The 17,409-nt window shown below is 40.7% G+C and overlaps 2 protein-coding genes across 5 annotated transcripts; one reads left to right on the top strand and one right to left on the bottom strand.

The window, feature by feature from the left end:
- Window positions 1-63: 63 nt before the first annotated feature.
- LOC309718465 (transmembrane protein 150A-like) lies at window positions 64-11,769 on the top strand. Of its 4 annotated transcripts, none has more exons than XM_082553712.1 (8): window positions 64-152; window positions 1,768-2,038; window positions 2,199-2,246; window positions 2,376-2,462; window positions 3,280-3,347; window positions 4,804-4,931; window positions 5,844-6,021; window positions 9,075-11,769. In XM_082553712.1, the coding sequence occupies exons 2-8, from the start codon at window positions 1,974-1,976 to the stop codon at window positions 9,371-9,373; spliced, it is 873 nt and encodes a 290-aa protein (XP_082409838.1). In that variant the 5' UTR covers window positions 64-152; window positions 1,768-1,973; the 3' UTR covers window positions 9,374-11,769. The 4 variants fall into 4 exon arrangements, with proteins under 4 accessions (XP_082409838.1, XP_082409839.1, XP_082409840.1 ...); XM_082553713.1 differs by lacking the exon at window positions 64-152 and adding an exon at window positions 222-424; XM_082553714.1 differs by lacking the exon at window positions 64-152 and adding an exon at window positions 436-593.
- A 1,869-nt stretch (window positions 11,770-13,638) lies between these two features.
- rnf181 (ring finger protein 181) lies at window positions 13,639-15,948 on the bottom strand. The gene is made up of 6 exons (XM_082553343.1): window positions 15,843-15,948; window positions 15,047-15,148; window positions 14,827-14,963; window positions 14,580-14,695; window positions 14,407-14,481; window positions 13,639-14,310 (listed from the first exon to the last, which is right to left on the bottom strand). Exons 1-6 carry the CDS (start codon window positions 15,869-15,871, stop codon window positions 14,251-14,253), a joined length of 519 nt encoding a protein of 172 aa, XP_082409469.1. The 5' UTR covers window positions 15,872-15,948; the 3' UTR covers window positions 13,639-14,250.
- Window positions 15,949-17,409: the final 1,461 nt, after the last annotated feature.

Genomic DNA, 17,409 nt, shown 5'->3' with positions numbered 1-17,409 from the left:
AAGGAAACTCTAACAGCAACGGCCACTATATATTATTTTGAAACGCCCAACCGGAACTTATTTAAGCAATTACCTCGTTTGCTAAGAAAACGCTGTTTTTTTAAAGGGAAACCAAGGTTGTTGAGGTCTGTGGTGGGCATAGCAGGTGGAAGGTAGGTGTAAACTAATTTTTGCACTATAGCTGTCCAGTTACCACAGATGTTCTCAGTCTTTAATTTTTTCTTGTTTCGGAGCTTATCGCTGGGGTTAGCGGAAACCGAGATGCGTGCAGGTGTCAAGTCAAACGAACTGGTAAAGTGCGAGCTAACTAGCTAGCTAGGCTGAAGCTAGCGAGGCTAACGGTTGGATTTCCGCGGTTCGCAAAGAAGGCTGCCGTGCTCCGGGATCTTACTGCCTTTGGTTGGCCGGAGTAGACAGTGGAAAAGTTAGTGTTGTTGGCTGTTCGCAAAAAACATACTGTCACGGTTGTATTTTGCCTTTTATAAGTACAGTGGCGAATATTTGCTGTGAGTGGCTGCGGGCGGTAAGGGGGGCATTTCCTTTACATAGACGGTTCTGTTCAGTATGCTAAAGTCCTTCTCCGTAGAGGCGAGGTAAGAATAATAAAAGGCCAGTCATCCTCTTCATTACAGCATATTTTACGATGTTACATTTATAAATGCTAACTTTTAGTAGTTTTTCATAATTAAAATTACTTGTATGAGTAAGTATGTATGTTGTGAAGCTAATTGGTCTCGTCAAACAAACAGGCAAGTTGTGTTTGGCAAATGCTAAAAGATAGGAAACCTAAATGAGTGATTTGGGATTTTTTTTAATTTATTTTTTTAAGTTGTAGAGTTTTGTAATTGCAAATGGTAGGGTGTAGTCACTGTGGGAAGTTTTATTATTGTTGTTGTTGTTGTTGTTACATTGCATAGTAGAAAAAGAACAATAATTTTAACACTGCTTCATTTGTGGGTTCAACCCTTCTTTGGGTACAAGAGCTTCTACTCCATCTAATGCCACTGTATAGTCCCTCTGAGCTAAGGGCACACTTGTAACTGTACCCTGTGTAAAGTGATACACATCTGTGTTGGGGCATGCTTTCCTCCACCACACAGCTGACCTTGACCAAGTCTACATTCTCAAAAGGGTACACCTTTCCCAGACAGTTTAACAGCTTCATGTTGCTGCTCATTTCTTTTCTAGAGGTGCAGTCAGTTTTTGCGTCATGTGGGGAACAGATGCCGTTACAAATGGACATTGGTAATGGTGACATAGGGCAGTCTTACGGAAGATATTTAGTGAATGCAGTGAGGTTTTATTGCTGAATGTGTGTTTTGTTTACTGTAAATGGAACAGTCTTGCATGTAAACTTTATTTTGCGCTGAGGTTCATCAAGAATCTAAGAGTCCCTAAAAGAGTTTGATAGGCTGGCCATCCTCCTTTGTTTTGTTTGTTTTGTTTTGTCTTTTTTTTTTTCTTTCTTATCAGCATGCTGGGGACCTTCAAGTTACTATAAGAGTACGCACAGTCACTGCTTATTTTGTCCCTCGTGCCACACAAGCACAGTGTGTATGTGCTTAACAGTTGGCCGCTTGCATTTATGTCTTAAAATGCAACCATTAACAGAGCATGTGAGGGAACTGAGCTTTTTTTTTTCTGTGATATGCATGCCAAGGCAAGATTTTTCCAGATGATATAACACTGAAGATGTGTCTGTAAAAAATCTATCTGAATGCTTCATCTGTTTAATAAAATTGTCCTTCTACTCCTCACCTTCTTTAGGGTTGCTGCTGTTTGCAGGAACGTGTGGAGCAGAAGAGCTGTGCCATTCCCCCTTTTGCCCTCTCATGCCCCCCTTTCCCCCGTGTGTCTCCCTGTGTGTTAGTGCCCCCACACCCCACCCACCCCCAACCTGATCCGTTGCCGCTCCAGCCCAAAGTCGCCCTCTCACCCCATGCTTGGGACAAAGGTTGCTCACTGCCAGCCCAATGACTGCCTGGATTGTACTACCTGTCAGCTTGTCTGCCTTCTCCATCACAGGAATATGGATAGTGTGAGTCACAGTGCCTGGGTCTTGTATGCTGTCACATTTAAATGTGTTACATGATGGGTCGATTAATTGAAGGGTTTGTGGGAAAGGACGGAGCAAATGGGCTTTTGTCATTGGGGATTTGTTTCTTTCTTTAAATTATGGTGGGTTTTTTACTCTACAGGTATGCCATGGCTGTGATGAATCACCATGTGTGTCCTGTGGAGAACTGGTATGTGATTTTTCTTCTATGAAGGTGATGAAATGGGCTAAAATATCTAATGGGTTACAAAAATAAACCAGAGCTAACTCCATAGCTATGAGCAGGGAATAAACAGAGCTTTTTGTGTCACTCCTACAGGTCTTACAATGTAACATGCATAGAAGAGCTGCCCCGGCCAGGCTTCCCGAAGTCATGCTGCACCATCCAGGACATCCCCCTCATCAGGTCCCTTTGCTACACTTAATGTCTTTGTTTCAGAGTACAAAAGCTATTTTGTGTTAGCAAAGGCCTCGAAGCATGAATTATCATCTTGTTATGTCATCGTTTTGCATAAATTGCATTTGTTTAATTTGCAAATACGCCACTTATCACAGGCGAGTACAATAGCGCTCTTGTAAAAACTAATCACTCCAAACAAGTTTTTGCAGTCCGTACGTTTAGATGATTTCTCATCTAAGTTTCAGGCCGTGTAAGCCGACATTTGGTGTCATACTTGAATTTATTAGAGAAGCTTCCCTTGGCAGAAGCATACTGTTAAACAGTGTCAGGTAAAATACATGCGTAGTCCTTTTAAAGTAAGTCTCACTATTCAGCAGCCATCTTGTCATCACCTCAGGGAAGTTATTTGGGCATTTATCTTAAAGATCCTATCTAAATGAATGGGGAAGGGGCCATGGCTAGTCTTATAAATAACTGCTTAAGACAGTGTTTCCTCCTTCTCACACCAGATCATTGAACAAATGGATGCAGTTAACAAAAAACAATAAGTACACTTTTCCATGTTTTTAGTATATCGAGTGGTTTGAGAACGGTTTAGTTTTGAATCTCAGTATGTGACACTGCAACAACATGATTAACTCATGTTTTTCAGTTCATTACATTGTTGATTTGCTCTTTAAGGGTAGAGGCAGGACAGCTGCCATCTTTGGCGTTTCAGAAATTAGAATAATTTATGTAATTTTTGGTGTGTGTGTGTGTGTGTGTGTGTGTGTGTGTGTGTGTGTGTGTCTTTGTAAATACTGTCTATATCTTGTCTTCACAGTAAATGTGGCTCCTACCCTCCTGAAAGCTGTCTGTTCAGCCTGATAGGCAATGTTGGAGCCTTCATGGGTAAGCCTAACTAAACGCAGTATGCATGCATATCTTTACAGTGTGAATAGATGTCGATGTAGCTTGCAGTGAGTTGGCTGAGTGTGACATGTAGTCTGTAAACAATGGGGAAAATCTGTTCCTCATTATGTTTTATGTTCTATTGTTATGTTAAGTTTTAGCAACACCCAACGACAGGGTTTTAGTGTTTATGTACTAGTGTTAGCCAATGTATCACCAATTGAAGACACCAGGAAGCGAATGTACCCAAGTTTTACTTCCTGTAAAACTACCAGTTGACATTTTAACACTTCCTTTTTTTGTTGTTGTAATGATTACATAATCATTTTAAGCTACTTTCTGTTTCAAGTCTTAATGTTAAACTGAGATAATCATCTGTAAGAACATCAAACTTATTCGACTAGCAAGAATGATACCCTCTGTAATTGATTACCAAAGTATGACTTGGTGTATTTTTTTTATTTTATTTTTTTAGTCTTTAGTGTCTTAAAACATTTAAGAGCATCTTAAATGACACACAGAAGAAAGGTGTGGGGTCATTTCATAAGGAATAAAAGGTGGACTGGTTAAATCTCTAATCTGTCTTTATATTCATTACCAACACTTGAGTGAAAAGCCTGTTGGCTTCTGTTTGTTAAACAAAATTAGGCAGTAGACACCTTTCATCTCAACACTGTCTCCACAGTCCACTCTGTATATTTTATTAATTCTCCACAGTTTCCCACAGGCACAGACGTTAGCCACAAGAGTTATGCAGGGGCTGGAAATAGCCTGTGCTCTCTAATCAATAATGAATACAGCTTTCCTTCCCCCTCTGTCCCTTCCCCTTCATTCACCTTCTGTGGCTTTCCTCCATTCCTTCTCCTCCCCCTCTCTCGTTTTATCACCACTCACTTCTGTCCCAGTTTTCCCACAGCTGCTTGATTGCTTCTCTCCTGCAGCTCTACTTCATTATTCACGTCACCTTTACTTCTCATATGTCTTTCCTTTATATTCCAGCTGTCATGGTTTTATTTTGTTTCCTTGCATTTTTAGTAAATAATGCATTTCTGCAATTCCTCAGTAGACCAGAAGCCGTTTTAGACCCTCCAATTCCTTCCTGTTGGTAGCTTGTGATGTTGGGCTCTGTTTTACTGACTTGCAACCTGGGTTTTTAAGCCTGCTGAGAAAATTGACCCTTATGCAAGCAGAGATGTCAGTATTTGAAAGCCAGCATCCTGTCTAGGGCAGCAGTTACATGAATCACATAGTCTAACCTTTGGAAGAATGCGTGAAGCTACTTCCCAGCTGCCTTTCTCATGATGCAGAACAGCGAGTGTCCAAATCTCAGGCGTTCAAGTTTATTCTAAAAAATTAGGAAAACAAAAGCATACTTTTCATACTAAGACCGCTTCGTTCCAATTTCAAATCAAAAAGATTATAGATTATTAATACTTGTTAAATTTGTTTCCAACAGTTGTGATGGTGTGCTTTTTGCGCTACGCCCAAGTGATCGAACACAGCCACAGATGCTGGGTCAACACCAGCGCTCTGGTGTCTGGCTGCACCAATGCCATTGGTCTTGTCATGGTGGGCAACTTTCAGGTAAGTAAAGAAAGGAATATAATGATTGGCAGATATCATAAACCTGTTTTTATTCACAATAGAAACCCATCTAATGTTTAAAATGAGAAAATGTACCACTTTTAAGAAAAAACCCCATATTTGCTCATTTGAATGTGGCGCACAAAAGCGCCCTCGTGTTTTTCCACGATAGTCTGTAAATATCTGAGAACCGAGGAGAGCAGCTGCTGAACTTGAACAGCAGTATTCTCTCATTCTTGTCTGAAATAGATTTTTCTTCTGTTTCATGATCCGTCGGATGCTTTTTAGTTGAAGGGTCTGGACTGCAAGCAGGCCAGTTCAGCACCTACATTCTTCTGTTCTCATGTAAAAATGGCTGCAGTCGGTGGTTTAACAGTCTCCGCTCAAATTTGCATGGCCTTCTCTTTTAAAATAAACAAAACAAAAGCCATCGCCTGAATGGGAGGATAAGTTTCTCTAAAACCAGTGTACATATCATTCAGTATTGATGGGATCTTTCTGTTTGTACAAGCTGTTTATTTCACAGGCACTGATGTGCCTCAATACAATCTAGATGCAGACTTTTGAACTGAGTGCTGCTGATAAGCTGGATTGTCGTCAGTTTGTCTGACCACAGAGCATTTTTTGTTACCAGGGTCAATTTTATATCATCTTTAGCCAGAGAAGACGGCTATGTGTTTACTCACATGTTGCTGCCATCAAATTTAAAATGACCTTAATTTCTAAAATGATACATTTTCTCAGTTTAAACATTTGATGTTTCAGTGTTGTGAATAAAATGAGCTTATGAGACTTGCAAATCATTGCATTCTATTTTTATTTTCATTTTATAGTGATGCTGATCACAATAAGTGAAGACCTCGTGGATGTCACAGTTCAAACGGCTCTTCTGACATTGTTTCCATCTGACAGGTTGATCATGCCAAATCTCTTCACTATGTGGGAGCGGGTGTGGCCTTTCCAGCAGGGCTGCTGTTTGTGTGCCTGCAGTGTGTGTTGACCTACCGTCTGGCTGTCACGGCCCTCGACTACTGGATGGCTCATTTCCGAGTGGCTCTGGCACTGGGAGCCATGATCTCCCTCGTCTTCAGTATCCTTTCCTTACTGGAGTGAGATCCTTGTTATTATGCAGATAAACGTATGAATGTGGTTCCAGCTCTTATAAGCTTTTTTTCAGTTCCTTTAAAGCCACACTGATGATTTTGTCATTTAAAGGCATGGTGGCTCTGTGCCTTACAGTAAGACCGTCCTGGGTTCAAACTTAGACGAGGCCTTTGTGTGCTCCATGGATGCTCTTGCTCCAGTTGGACCTCGTGGTGACCTGAGCAGGGTGTAACCTGCTTTTCTCGCCACCTCACCTGGGACAGGAACAATCTATGAACTAAATAAGAAAAATAGCCTTTGATGTCAAACTGCCTACCTGCCTACTCATTGGCTGATTGGCAACAGAAATTAGAACCGTTCAGCTCCGTCCTCATCAATCCTCTAAGCTGCACGTGTGCGCACTGCTGGCACGGTCTCTGCGCACAGAAAAAAAAAAATCTAACCTGAATTAAAATTAAAACTTTGACACTGCAAAACAGAATTGTTTAGTCAGTAAGTGACCGGCTGCTCCCGTATGGGATTAGAACAGACCTTCCCAAAGTATGGGGGCGCAGAGCCATTGCAGGGGGGGCGCGGTATGAAAAGGAAAAAACAAAACAAAAAAAACCCGCTTGGACACTGCTAGCATAATGGACAGGTTTTTGACGGGGCGCCCACACAAATGCAAATCAGGAGATGAAGCATCGCTGAATATGTTTCCAAACCAACTTCATTCAAAGCCAAAGACTAGAAAGTATGGTGAAGCAAATCTGCCCTTTGGCTTCACCTGCACAAGTGCCGCGGTAGGTTTTCCCTTCATTGGGAGCAGCGCTGGGCTCTCCAAATCACGGACAAACAGTATCCCAGTTGTTTATGTTTTTAAACCCATTTTGCACAGAGAGACATTTTTTGAAAAATGTATTGATAGCAATGTTGAACATTATTACACAGGAAAAAAACAACTACACGAAAAATAATTACACCGTGACGCCTCTGCCTTTGTAAACAGAGGGACATTAACTGCATGTGTGTATGTAAGCGTGTAAACCTGCAGATAGAGACAAAATACTGTTAATCTGACTATCTGCCATTCTGCAATTCATCTCATGTAAACAATAACATGGCGCACAGCGCAACGTGAAAAAGGCTCATACCTTTGACGTTGCCTGACCAACTCTGTATTCCTCGTCCACACTAAACGCAAAAAATTAGTTTAAAAAAAAATCTGTTTTCGGTGATTCGAAACGCCGTTTACATGTGGACGAAAGGTCCAAACACATAGAAACAGCTGCGTTTGCAAAATACCCGTGTAGGTGCGGACGTAGCGTGAAAGAGTTTATTTTCTTACTACCTGTAATTTATTGCAGATTACTTGTATTTAGTTAATTGTTTACTAAATGTTTGAGATGTGAAATAAACTGCAATGGAGCAAAATATGGGTGTGTGGTTAAAGGATGTGTTTGCACGTGCATGTGCGCGCGCCGGGAGGGGGGGGGGCGAATATTTTTCTTGTAAAACAACGGGGGGGCCTGGCAAAAAAAAAAAATGGGAACGACTGGATTAGAAGATGCCACCTTATCCCATAGTCCAGCCAATAATGTGATTCACATTCGTATACACGCAGCTAATCAACGTGGCTGACAGGCTATGACAGCGTCCTTATGTGCCGACACCGGTGTTTTAGCTAGCAAAGCGGCGTGGCTGATGTGGAGTGAAGCCACGTTAATGACAACGTGCACAACCATTGGAGCAGGACAGACGGAACAATTGACGGAAAAAGTGTGGACTTTATAACAGTTTTTAACTCTGTGTAAAACCAGAGTTATGATAAAAATATCTGCAATGTTTGTTTTTCTTCCTGAATACTGTCGTTGTTTATATTTACTGTGGGAAGAAACGGTAAAAACTGCGTTTTATAAGGAAAACGCTCAAAAGCCTGTGAGCAAAAACACCAAAAAAACCCCACCCTTTCCTATTGGTGGAAAAATGTACCGTGTCGACCAATCAAAAAACGATATAGCAACATAGCATTTAGTTGTTTAGGAAGGGGGGAAGTTTTAGGAGTGACGGCGTGTTTTGAGATGTGAGAGATTTGCGAAGTTTAGGTGTAGTTAGTGTGTAGTTAGTGTGTAGTTAGTGTGAGTGTAGTCATTAGTTTTGTTGTGTGTCAGAACAATGAGGCGACTGCTGAATGTTACAGGTGTTACAGCAGTGATACATCTCCTGTTGTCAGGCCTGCAGGTATCAGGCTGTTGTTCTCCTTCATCTCATAGTGGACAGAAATTATTTTTTGCAGCGGCACAAATAATTTGTGTGGCATCAAATTTAATGCAGAACAGCTGATTGTTCTGTAAATAGTTTAAAATGTTTATTTAAAAAAAAAACAAAAAAACGCCTTGGCTGCATTTTTAGGTAAACAGCTGCAAAAAACTTTGTTTGCATAACTCAGTTACTTTTTTGAAGAAGTAACTATATAATTAATTGCCCATCATTGGTCTTTATATGCTGTATTTTGCAGACAGAGTTACAGGACTCTCTCCCAGACCACAGACTCATAATACAAGTCAAGAGTTTTATTTAAAAAAAATTTTGTTGTTTTCAAAATTGGAGTTAAAGTTATTTTTACTTCCAATAGTGTTAACATCCTACACAGGTCATGAACAAGATTTTTTTTTTTTTTTTATTTCATTGTAAGTGGGCTAAAGCAGTTAAATAAAGTTGTCTAACATAAGTGTAAATGCTGTAATTTGATTATTTTAATAAACCATGTAACTTTGATTCGATGCTGGCGTGACCACAGTGCACACGTGTGCTGTTGCTCACAGTGGTCCAAGGGACGCTCAGGGAGTTTGTGTGTTCACTCAGATACATGAAATATTGGAGGGAACATTGGTCATTATAAGTAAGCCTACTGTGGGTGAAGAAAAAATGAAGACACCAATCATTTAATACTTTAAGTCCATCTGTTTGGTAGAGATTTGAATGTTCTGTCTGCTTCAGTGAGGTTATGCTCTGTTCTCTCTACAAGAGCCGTTTGTCATCCTTAACTTGTCCTCCAAGGCGGCATCTTCTTCATTCACGAGAGCTTTACCCTGCAGCACGCCGCAGCCATCTGCGAGTGGGTCTTCACGGTGGACATCCTGGTTTTCTACGGGACCTTCACCTATGAGTTTGGCACAGTCACCAGTGAGACCATGATGGCAGGCTTGCAGCAGAGCCACCACGGCTCAGGGGTGATCATGGGTTCCAGGGGCCAGGGCTCAACATTAGGAGGGGCAACCAAAGGCCTCAAGTCCCCTGGGGGAAGCAGCACATCGACACATCTCAACTGTACCCCAGAGAGCACAGCCATGTTGTAGCTGTGCAGCCCAGCCGAAAGGTCTGAAACATCACCGCAGAGGTGCTTCACGGGCTCCCACAGGAAGCCAAGCTGACAGAGGCAGCACGTGGAGGAAGAGGAGGCGTTTGGATATCCTCAACCTGTTTTTGTTTTTAAATCTCCACTGTTGGCGTGACCTGCTGCAGTTGTTTCCTGTAGTGTTGTTGAAAGTTTGGAGCCATGAATGTTCCTCGGAGGCTGTTGATCTGGGCACTTCTGCATTAGGTAGGGTGTTGCCTGACTGGGAGAGAAGTTTTTATTTTTTTATTTTACTTTCTCCAAAAGTTGATTCTGTTCATCTGGCCGTAGCAAAGTCCAGATGAACAGAATCAACTTTTGGAGATTTACTTTCCTGGATGATTGAGGATGCATCAAGACGTTTATTTTATTTTATTTTTTACTCTGCATAGCTGATCTCTTGATGGTTTTCTCCTTCTCCCCAGACTCCTACACAAAACCTTGCGTGGCCGACCTGCTTCGGCCTTTTGCTTCTCTGCATGGCACGCTTTTCTTTCTTTCTGTCTTTTTCTTTTAACAGAAGAGCATTTCATGTTTGATTTCTGAGTTTGTGTAGTAGGTAGGAACCACTGAATGTCTGAGAAATGAATAGTTATGTTTTACAGTTTGAGAGCGCACAAGCTCTTTTTAATCAATCAGGCATAAATTAATTATCGCACCTGCCTTTGGTTTGGTTGCACAGATAATTTGAATGCAGATGGTGAAGGTAGTTTTTAAATAATTAAAAAAAAAACAAACGTGTAAATGTGTATGTTGGGCCTGCGTCCCTCGTGTGACAGCAGCATGGAAATGAATCAATCACCCTTAGCTGATAATCGTCATCTCCTGTATGTCGTTCCATAAATGTGTTGACAGTTTCTTTGAAATGCTAACATTTCATGTCACCCTTTATTTCACCGATGTCCACGCAATAACTGCCATCAGTCATGTGATAATGAGTTTAACGCAAACCCTCTCTTTGCTTCTGACAGATATTTAAAGCCCATTTTATGATAAAACAAGAATCGACTTTGGCGTTTGAGGGTTCTTGTTCGCACATTGATTCCAAGCTGGACCCTTGGAAGCCTTATTTGAGTTCATAGACCAGCGTTTTGTTTCAGTAAGAAGTGATGTGAAGCCCGAGGTAGTGTGATTTATTCACAGGAGAGGTACATATGATACAGGCTGTAGACTGGTGTCAAAGTGCTTTATGTGATGCGTTTTTGTTTTAAATTGTGTTGCCAATTTCTCTTAAGTTGTTATCTTTGTAGTAGCTCAACACCAGACTGCCACACATCACCACTGGTCAAACTGCAGCTGGCTAATGCCGCCTGTTTAGGTTACATTTCTTTATGTTGGAGTGAGTGAGGTGTGTTTCACAGATGCACAGTATTCTGCCCTCTGCATAGTGTTGAGTCATTTTAAACTGTCTGAAACACTGGATGCCAGCAATATTTTTTTTTTTTTTTTTTTTTAAAAGGTCACCTACCTCTCTTATTTTTTATTTTTTTTATTTTTTTGTCAGTTGGATGTTACTAGAAGGTGAAAGCTTCTGGTACAGAATACAGTTGTGAAACATTTTCCATCTGGCAGCGTTTGAGGTATTTAATGTGATGGCGAGTGGGCAGTGTGCGACTCTGTCTGCAAGTGTCCGTCCTAAAAAGTGTCAGCATCCTGTGTAACGGCACAGTGGATGCAGTTACACAGGATGCACAATCATGTGTCTGTTTTGTCAATCCTGTTTGTCCTGCAAAACTTGCCAAAAAGACTAAAATCTACTCCAGGTTGAGTTAATTTTTTTGTGTCTTTTCCGTTTTAGCATTACATCTTGTACTTTTTTTTTTTTTCTTTCTTCTCATGTGTTCACCTGTAACCTGTTTCGCCATACTGTTACTGAGTCATGCAGTTTGACTCCCAATGGCAGCTTCTTTGAGTCCTCACATTGGGGTTGGGATTATTCTGTTACAGCATCTATACCATAATGCCATCTTCCACAGGCCAAATATTAAATTAGTGGATTTCATTAGTTTGTTTTTTGTTTTGTTTTTTTTCTTTCTATCCAAATGTGCACTTCAATAAGCAGTCAGATCATTGGGTTGTTTGTGTAGGAACACTGTATTACAAAAAGCCGCCTGAACTGTACGTCTTGAACTTTAGCAACACAGAAAAACTTTACTGGTCCTGTTTTTCTTTTGAATTTGAAGAGTATGTAAATGAATGGTAATCACGGAGTCTGACAAATCCCTGAAATCAAGTCAACACAAATTGTTTGTTTTTTTTATAAATTCTGTAAATATGTATGATTTTTGTCTATCATTTAGGTATTTTCATTTGACAGAGATTTATATTCAAATATGAAATAAAAATGATAAATTATTAGCACGTGGCTTTCATGGACTATTTTAAACGCACAGATTTCCCTTTGTTTCCTCAACGTTACTTTCAGCTGCTGTGTCTTTGATTTAGAAGATTATATTTCTTCTGTGTGGGATGGCCTTCCTGACACAACCCCGAAGGAATTCAGATCTCCTCCTGGGATCAGACCGGGGCTCTTGTTGGGTGAATGTGTAAACTACAACATTATATAAACGGCAAAATTAGTTCAACTCTACAAATCAGCTTCTATTTTCATTTCACTTTTGGTCTTGGGTGCGTCACACTGTGGAAAATGTCAGGTGGAATATTTTTAGGACTCGCCTGTTCTTTAATGCGGCCGTTCACACCAAATGCTGAATGAATTTGTGGCAGTTATTGCTTTTTTTTTTTTTTTGCATTTGGCAAAAGAGCTTGTAACCCAAATTGTGCACAGTTACTGAATATACACAGACACTGTTCCTGGTCAGTTGACTCTCAAATCATTTCTCTCCCTTCTCATTTTTTACATTTTTTTTTTTTTTTTGTTTTTTTTTGTTTTTCTAAGGATGAATTTTTCACAAAATGCATCGTGTTGTAACACATTTGGTGTGTAATGGCCTTTATAGAGTGGCTTTGCTTGATTTACAGCTCAAAGCCTTATATATCTCATAATGAGCTTTGATACAGCCAAGACTCATGAGATAATGACACGAGCTTTATTTACCATCTGAAACAAGCAGTTTTAGATTGCCTTGATGAAAGGCAACTGTCTTCTGATTGGCTGCCCCTCGCAAACAGATATTCAGACAGCAGGTGGGTGGGGCTTCTGTCTTCACATAGCTGTGATCGAGATGACTGTAATGAGATCTGTTCTCTTTGTCATACCGAGCCAAGAGTAAAACCAGAACGTCAGTGACGTAGCTCAGCTGGCTCATGATCCATCATAATTCACAGGTTACTGTAATGTATAAAGTGCAGAAAGACAGTGAAGAGTTTTGTCATTGCTTGGATGCACAAACCAATGAAAAGTTAGAGAAGCTTTAAGTCCGTCATATCCACGACACATTCATCTCATGTCACTAAAGTCTGACCGCCAGTCTAAGACTCATTACGTCACTGTGTACTTGCTAATAGTGGAGGGACATATGGACAGCTGATGAACTTCTCAGCACTCCATGAGTTCACTGATCCTTTTGTCTGAGATGGTGTTTAGAGCAGTCTGAGCTTTTGGCTCACAGGAAATACTTGTACATACACCGACCTCACAATTTAAAACTTTAAAACAAAGACCAACATGGCTTCCTAATCATAGCACGCCGTACTTGTTAGATAATAACAGCATCACTCTAACTATGGTTAGTGTTCTATACGTTCTAACGTTTTTAAAAAAGGGCCAGCTACTTATTTGCAAGCATAAATAGAAACAACTTTGGACAGAGCAGCTGACACAAATAGCTTCATAATTGGTTAAAAAAGAAAAAGCCTGTTTAAATGTTTCCCAGATTATCACTGTGACGTGGACGCAGTTTGAAGATTGTCATATGATTCAGGAGCATTAAAACCAATTCTGTGCAGATTGTGTTATTAATATTCGCTCCAGATAGGCTACAGGACAGCCAGTGTTTTTTCTAAAATCAAAACATCATGGGACCAGCTGAAGGGGAACTCCACAAATCTTCCCAATTACAGATCAAATTACTCAGCATGAGGAACAGACAGAAAAATCTGCTGAGACCGCAAATGTACAAAAAAGCCCGTTCTCTACTGCGAACATGGAGTTTGAAAGGTGCGGGCATTTATCAGTGAACAATGGGCAACCCAGAATTTGACGTCCGCTAAGCTTGTTGCCGATTCTTTTAAAATTAAGCTTTTGATTAAAAAAAACAAACAAAATAAAATCAATTTTTTCAATTTTTATTTTTATGAAGAAGTAAGAACAGCAGCAGACAGATCTTAAAATCATAAATTACAAATCATAACTTCATGGTCGTTGAACAAATACAGACGAACAGATTTTGTCCATTTATAGCCTACAAAGTTGTTTTTTTGTTTGTTTTTTTTAAAGGAAAGGAAAAAGCAGCTGCTGTGTCTGAGAGCGCTCTGCTGGCAACAGGATGTGGAAGTATAATGGTCCTAGCTAGTGAGAAAAAGAGCATTTTAAATGTTTAATGACCTTGTTGCTTCCACTGCATTCACACCACGTCAACAGAGTGGGGAGAACAGGAGCCTGTTTACATTAATCCTCGACAGTCATCCCGATTGCCCGACATTAAGTCATTCCAGATAACCCGATGTGTTTTTTTTACTGTGGTGCATTTTTTCATTATTACAATTTATGTAGGATTTGCTGATATTTTGCCAAATATTTCACACTGTTTCCCCATCCTTGAGCGTGAAACTACACTCTGTTTGAAATGGTGTGCGAATGCAGCTTTATGCACTTCTCAAGCTTTCATTAAACTAAAATGTCAACGTGCCACAACCTTGCCCAACAGCACTGCAGCGTCATGTGTACATGGCTCCATGCAGGCCCTCCAGCCGATGCTCGCTCTGTTTCCTTCTCTCCTGCAGATCAGAAAAATAAATAAAAAAACAACAATATAGAGCTAATGCCACGATAAATGTACGGTTAAACGTTAGGACACACTCAAACACACCCACCTTGTCTTTTTTAAACTGCTCGTAGTCTGCATTATCGGTGGGTAATTCAAGTCGGCAGAGCGGACAGGAGTTGGTCTAAAGTTTAAAGACGACAAAGAAGCAAAAAGGATTTGTAAGAGGTCACGCTCGTGTGTTTTCTATTTCAAAGAGAAGCACAAACACGGGAGCGTTACCTTGTCCAACCATGGCAGTATACATCCTGAGTGGAAAAGGTGTTTGCAAGGCATTTCTCGAGCCGTTTGCTGCTCCTCAAACTCCAGCAGACACACAGGACACTTGAGACCTCTGCCTGTGAGAACGAAAAACAAAAAGCCACATCAAAATCTCAGGTGATATGCACGCTTACGTAGATTTTACATAGATCATGGGCTGATCATCAACCTAAATGTCAGGGCAGTTAATTCTCATGGTTCTGTCTACCTGCTTGTTCAGCAGTTATAACGATCACAGTGAGGGTCTGAACGGCAGTTTTGGCAGCCGGAGGAGGAAGCCTCTGGTCCCAGCTTGACATGCCAGCATAGCGTGCATCGATCCAGTCCAAGCCCTGTATCAAATACCTGTAAACACCAACGCAGGCACCAACAGTCAGTCAGAGCACTGCACACATGAGAATAAAGCCTCTCTGTTTGCTAGCCCTCACCTGGCCATCTCAAGGAGAGCATTCTGGCGGTACTGCTCCTCGGGGTCGGTGGGCTCGCAGTTGTGTTCATCAAAGTAGGATGCCATTTCCGCCCAGTACGTCCTGTTCACAACAAAAGAAATCAGGCATGAATGAGACGTGCTGAACGAGAGCTTGGCTCTACAACAGACAGTGAAAGTGAAAAGCTGAGGAATGCGATTGGTGAGTGAGCACCGTGCAGGAAAGTACGAGAAACACAGCTATGCCAATCATACTGCAAAAGCAGATATATGTGCTGCCTTGATGGCAGGGACTGATGTTGTTTTGTAACAGTTTTGTTCTGGATAAACATTCAAAGAGAGTGTGATGGGGATCTGAAAGATAGTCCAGTCATGTTTTACAATACAGGCTTTTCTTGGGAACACAATAGAGGGGGAGGGGGGCAGATAACAACAACAACACGAGCCAGCGCAGATACCATCGACCTGCGCTACTTGCTTTATTTCGTGAAAACAAAAGAGAAAAGCGCTCAACTTTAGCAAATTCTGTTCACGTATTAAGGATATAAATAAAACTTCAAAATATAAAACTGAGACCATCGCAAAAAGCGTTTTCCAGCCGAACTGTGTAAACAGTGAGCCAGCCGCTTCGACGTTAACGACCAACAATGGCTCAAAGGCTCTTCCACATTACAAATAGCCTCCACACGGAACTACCGTAAACACCAACCCTTACACGAGCTTTGTACAATCATAAGATACAAAAATTATTTGTTGTCTTAAAACTATTCTAAACCTGATAAATTTGGTCGACTCACCTGAAATCTTGCAAAGAAACATTTGTCATCTTTCCGGGTACGAAGATAGCCACGTGACTCCTCGTCCAATCACAGTCGAGGTTTGGTTTTCCTCGTCTTCTGTTTTGTTTGTCTACGTAAGCGTGCAAAATGTCTCACTAGCGCCCACAACCGGTGAAAGACGTTCCCAAACACGGAACTTTCAAAGGGTTTCTGTACGAAAACGAATCATTTATTCATCATTTTTCTTATCTGAAGGTTATGAATAATACGGGCCTTCTGCCTAGACTCTGTAGAATTTCTTAAATAAAAAGGGCTAACTTATCATAGTGAGTAGGGACAGCAGGGTGCTGTGAAGGTTGTGGGTTTGAATCCTCTGTTCCTGCGTGTCTTGATCCCCATTGGTGATTTTATATTTGCTGAAGGCGTAAACGTGAGCATGAATAATCTATGCATTAGCTCTGTGACCTCTCCAGGATGTACTCTGCCTATCACCCAGCTGTGACCCTGAAGTGGATAAGCAGAAGAAGAGGGCTCTTACCTCATCCTGAAAGAGGTGCTCTACAGCTGGACTAATGTCTGATTAAAGTGGACCTATGATGATTTTCCTTATTTTATATTATCCATGTAACTGTGATGAATTAAACTTTACATAATGAAGTCGTCGCGTGTACAAACAATCTCTGAGTGTTTTTGATGATTTTAGTGAGAGCAGGTATCCTTAGTAAAGCCACACTCATCTTCTCTTTAAACCTTTTGTCTGCACTATTCAGCCAATCAGAAGATGGATAGCTTAAAGGGAAGGACTAGAAAGCTAAAACAGCTTGTGTAAGACAGTGGATGCTCTGAGGGACTGTACCAAGATAAATAAGGGTCATTTTTACCTGTGAATCATGCAAAGCTTCTCTAGAAGCTGAGAATAAAATTATAGCATTGGAAATTGCAAAGCTTAAGGGTAACAGCTGCACACAAAGTAAAAGCTTAGCATAAATTAGACCCTTGGATGACATTTTGATACCAAAACTGAATTTATTGGCATAATCAGGCTAGAACAGAGGAATCTCACTATTTGTATCTATTGACATTCAAAGTGAAAAGAAAAAACAAAGTGAACAGACAAGAAAAACTGAAAGAAGGTATGGCTTTGGTTAAATAACCTCTACGAAAGTCATTTTGAAAAGACGACTGTTACAGGATATCTTAAATACAGTGAGAAAAAAAAAAGAATTAAGGCTCTAGAATTCCCTGAACAAGACAAAAAGCCAAATCTGTCTGCTGTGTATGAATAACCATGTACAGAACCCCAACCTGGTGGTCATACAGTAGATGCTACTCAGACGCTGAGGGAGACAAGTCATCCTAGTCCTACCAGTTATTCTAGCAGACCACCAGGCTCTCATTTTTACAAACTCACAGACTAATAACATGAAAACAGAACAGCGGACTCTTGACCTGCTCTCAGTATTTTTTGCTGAATTTGCCAGTGTTATTAGACATGATACAATGGCACAGACAGCCTAAGAAATAGATGCTGATGCTGAAATACAAAGCTGTTAATCCACAGTTGCATAGTTATCGGAATATCACA

The sequence above is a fragment of the Aulonocara stuartgranti genome (genome assembly GCF_965226115.1).
Source record: "Aulonocara stuartgranti genome assembly, chromosome: 12".
Lineage (NCBI taxonomy): Eukaryota > Metazoa > Chordata > Actinopteri > Cichliformes > Cichlidae > Aulonocara > Aulonocara stuartgranti.
The sequence above is the reverse complement of the archived record's forward strand: the minus strand, read 5'-3'. Positions and strand labels throughout refer to the sequence as shown.

Excerpts from the sequence above, each read along its gene's own strand:
- rnf181 (XM_082553343.1), bottom strand. The coding sequence starts at position 15,871 with ATGACAAATGTTTCTTTGCAAGATTTCAG. Across the intron at positions 14,696-14,826 it reads TATAACTGCTGAACAAGCAG|GCAGAGGTCTCAAGTGTCCT; the intron begins GTAGACAGAACC and ends TCGTTCTCACAG. Across the intron at positions 14,482-14,579 it reads TACTGCCATGGTTGGACAAG|ACCAACTCCTGTCCGCTCTG; the intron begins GTAACGCTCCCG and ends TTTAAACTTTAG.
- LOC309718465 (XM_082553712.1), top strand. The coding sequence starts at position 1,974 with ATGACTGCCTGGATTGTACTACCTGTCAGCTTGTCTGCCTTCTCCATC. Across the intron at positions 2,247-2,375 it reads GTGTGTCCTGTGGAGAACTG|GTCTTACAATGTAACATGCA; the intron begins GTATGTGATTTT and ends TCACTCCTACAG. Across the intron at positions 3,348-4,803 it reads CAATGTTGGAGCCTTCATGG|TTGTGATGGTGTGCTTTTTG; the intron begins GTAAGCCTAACT and ends TGTTTCCAACAG.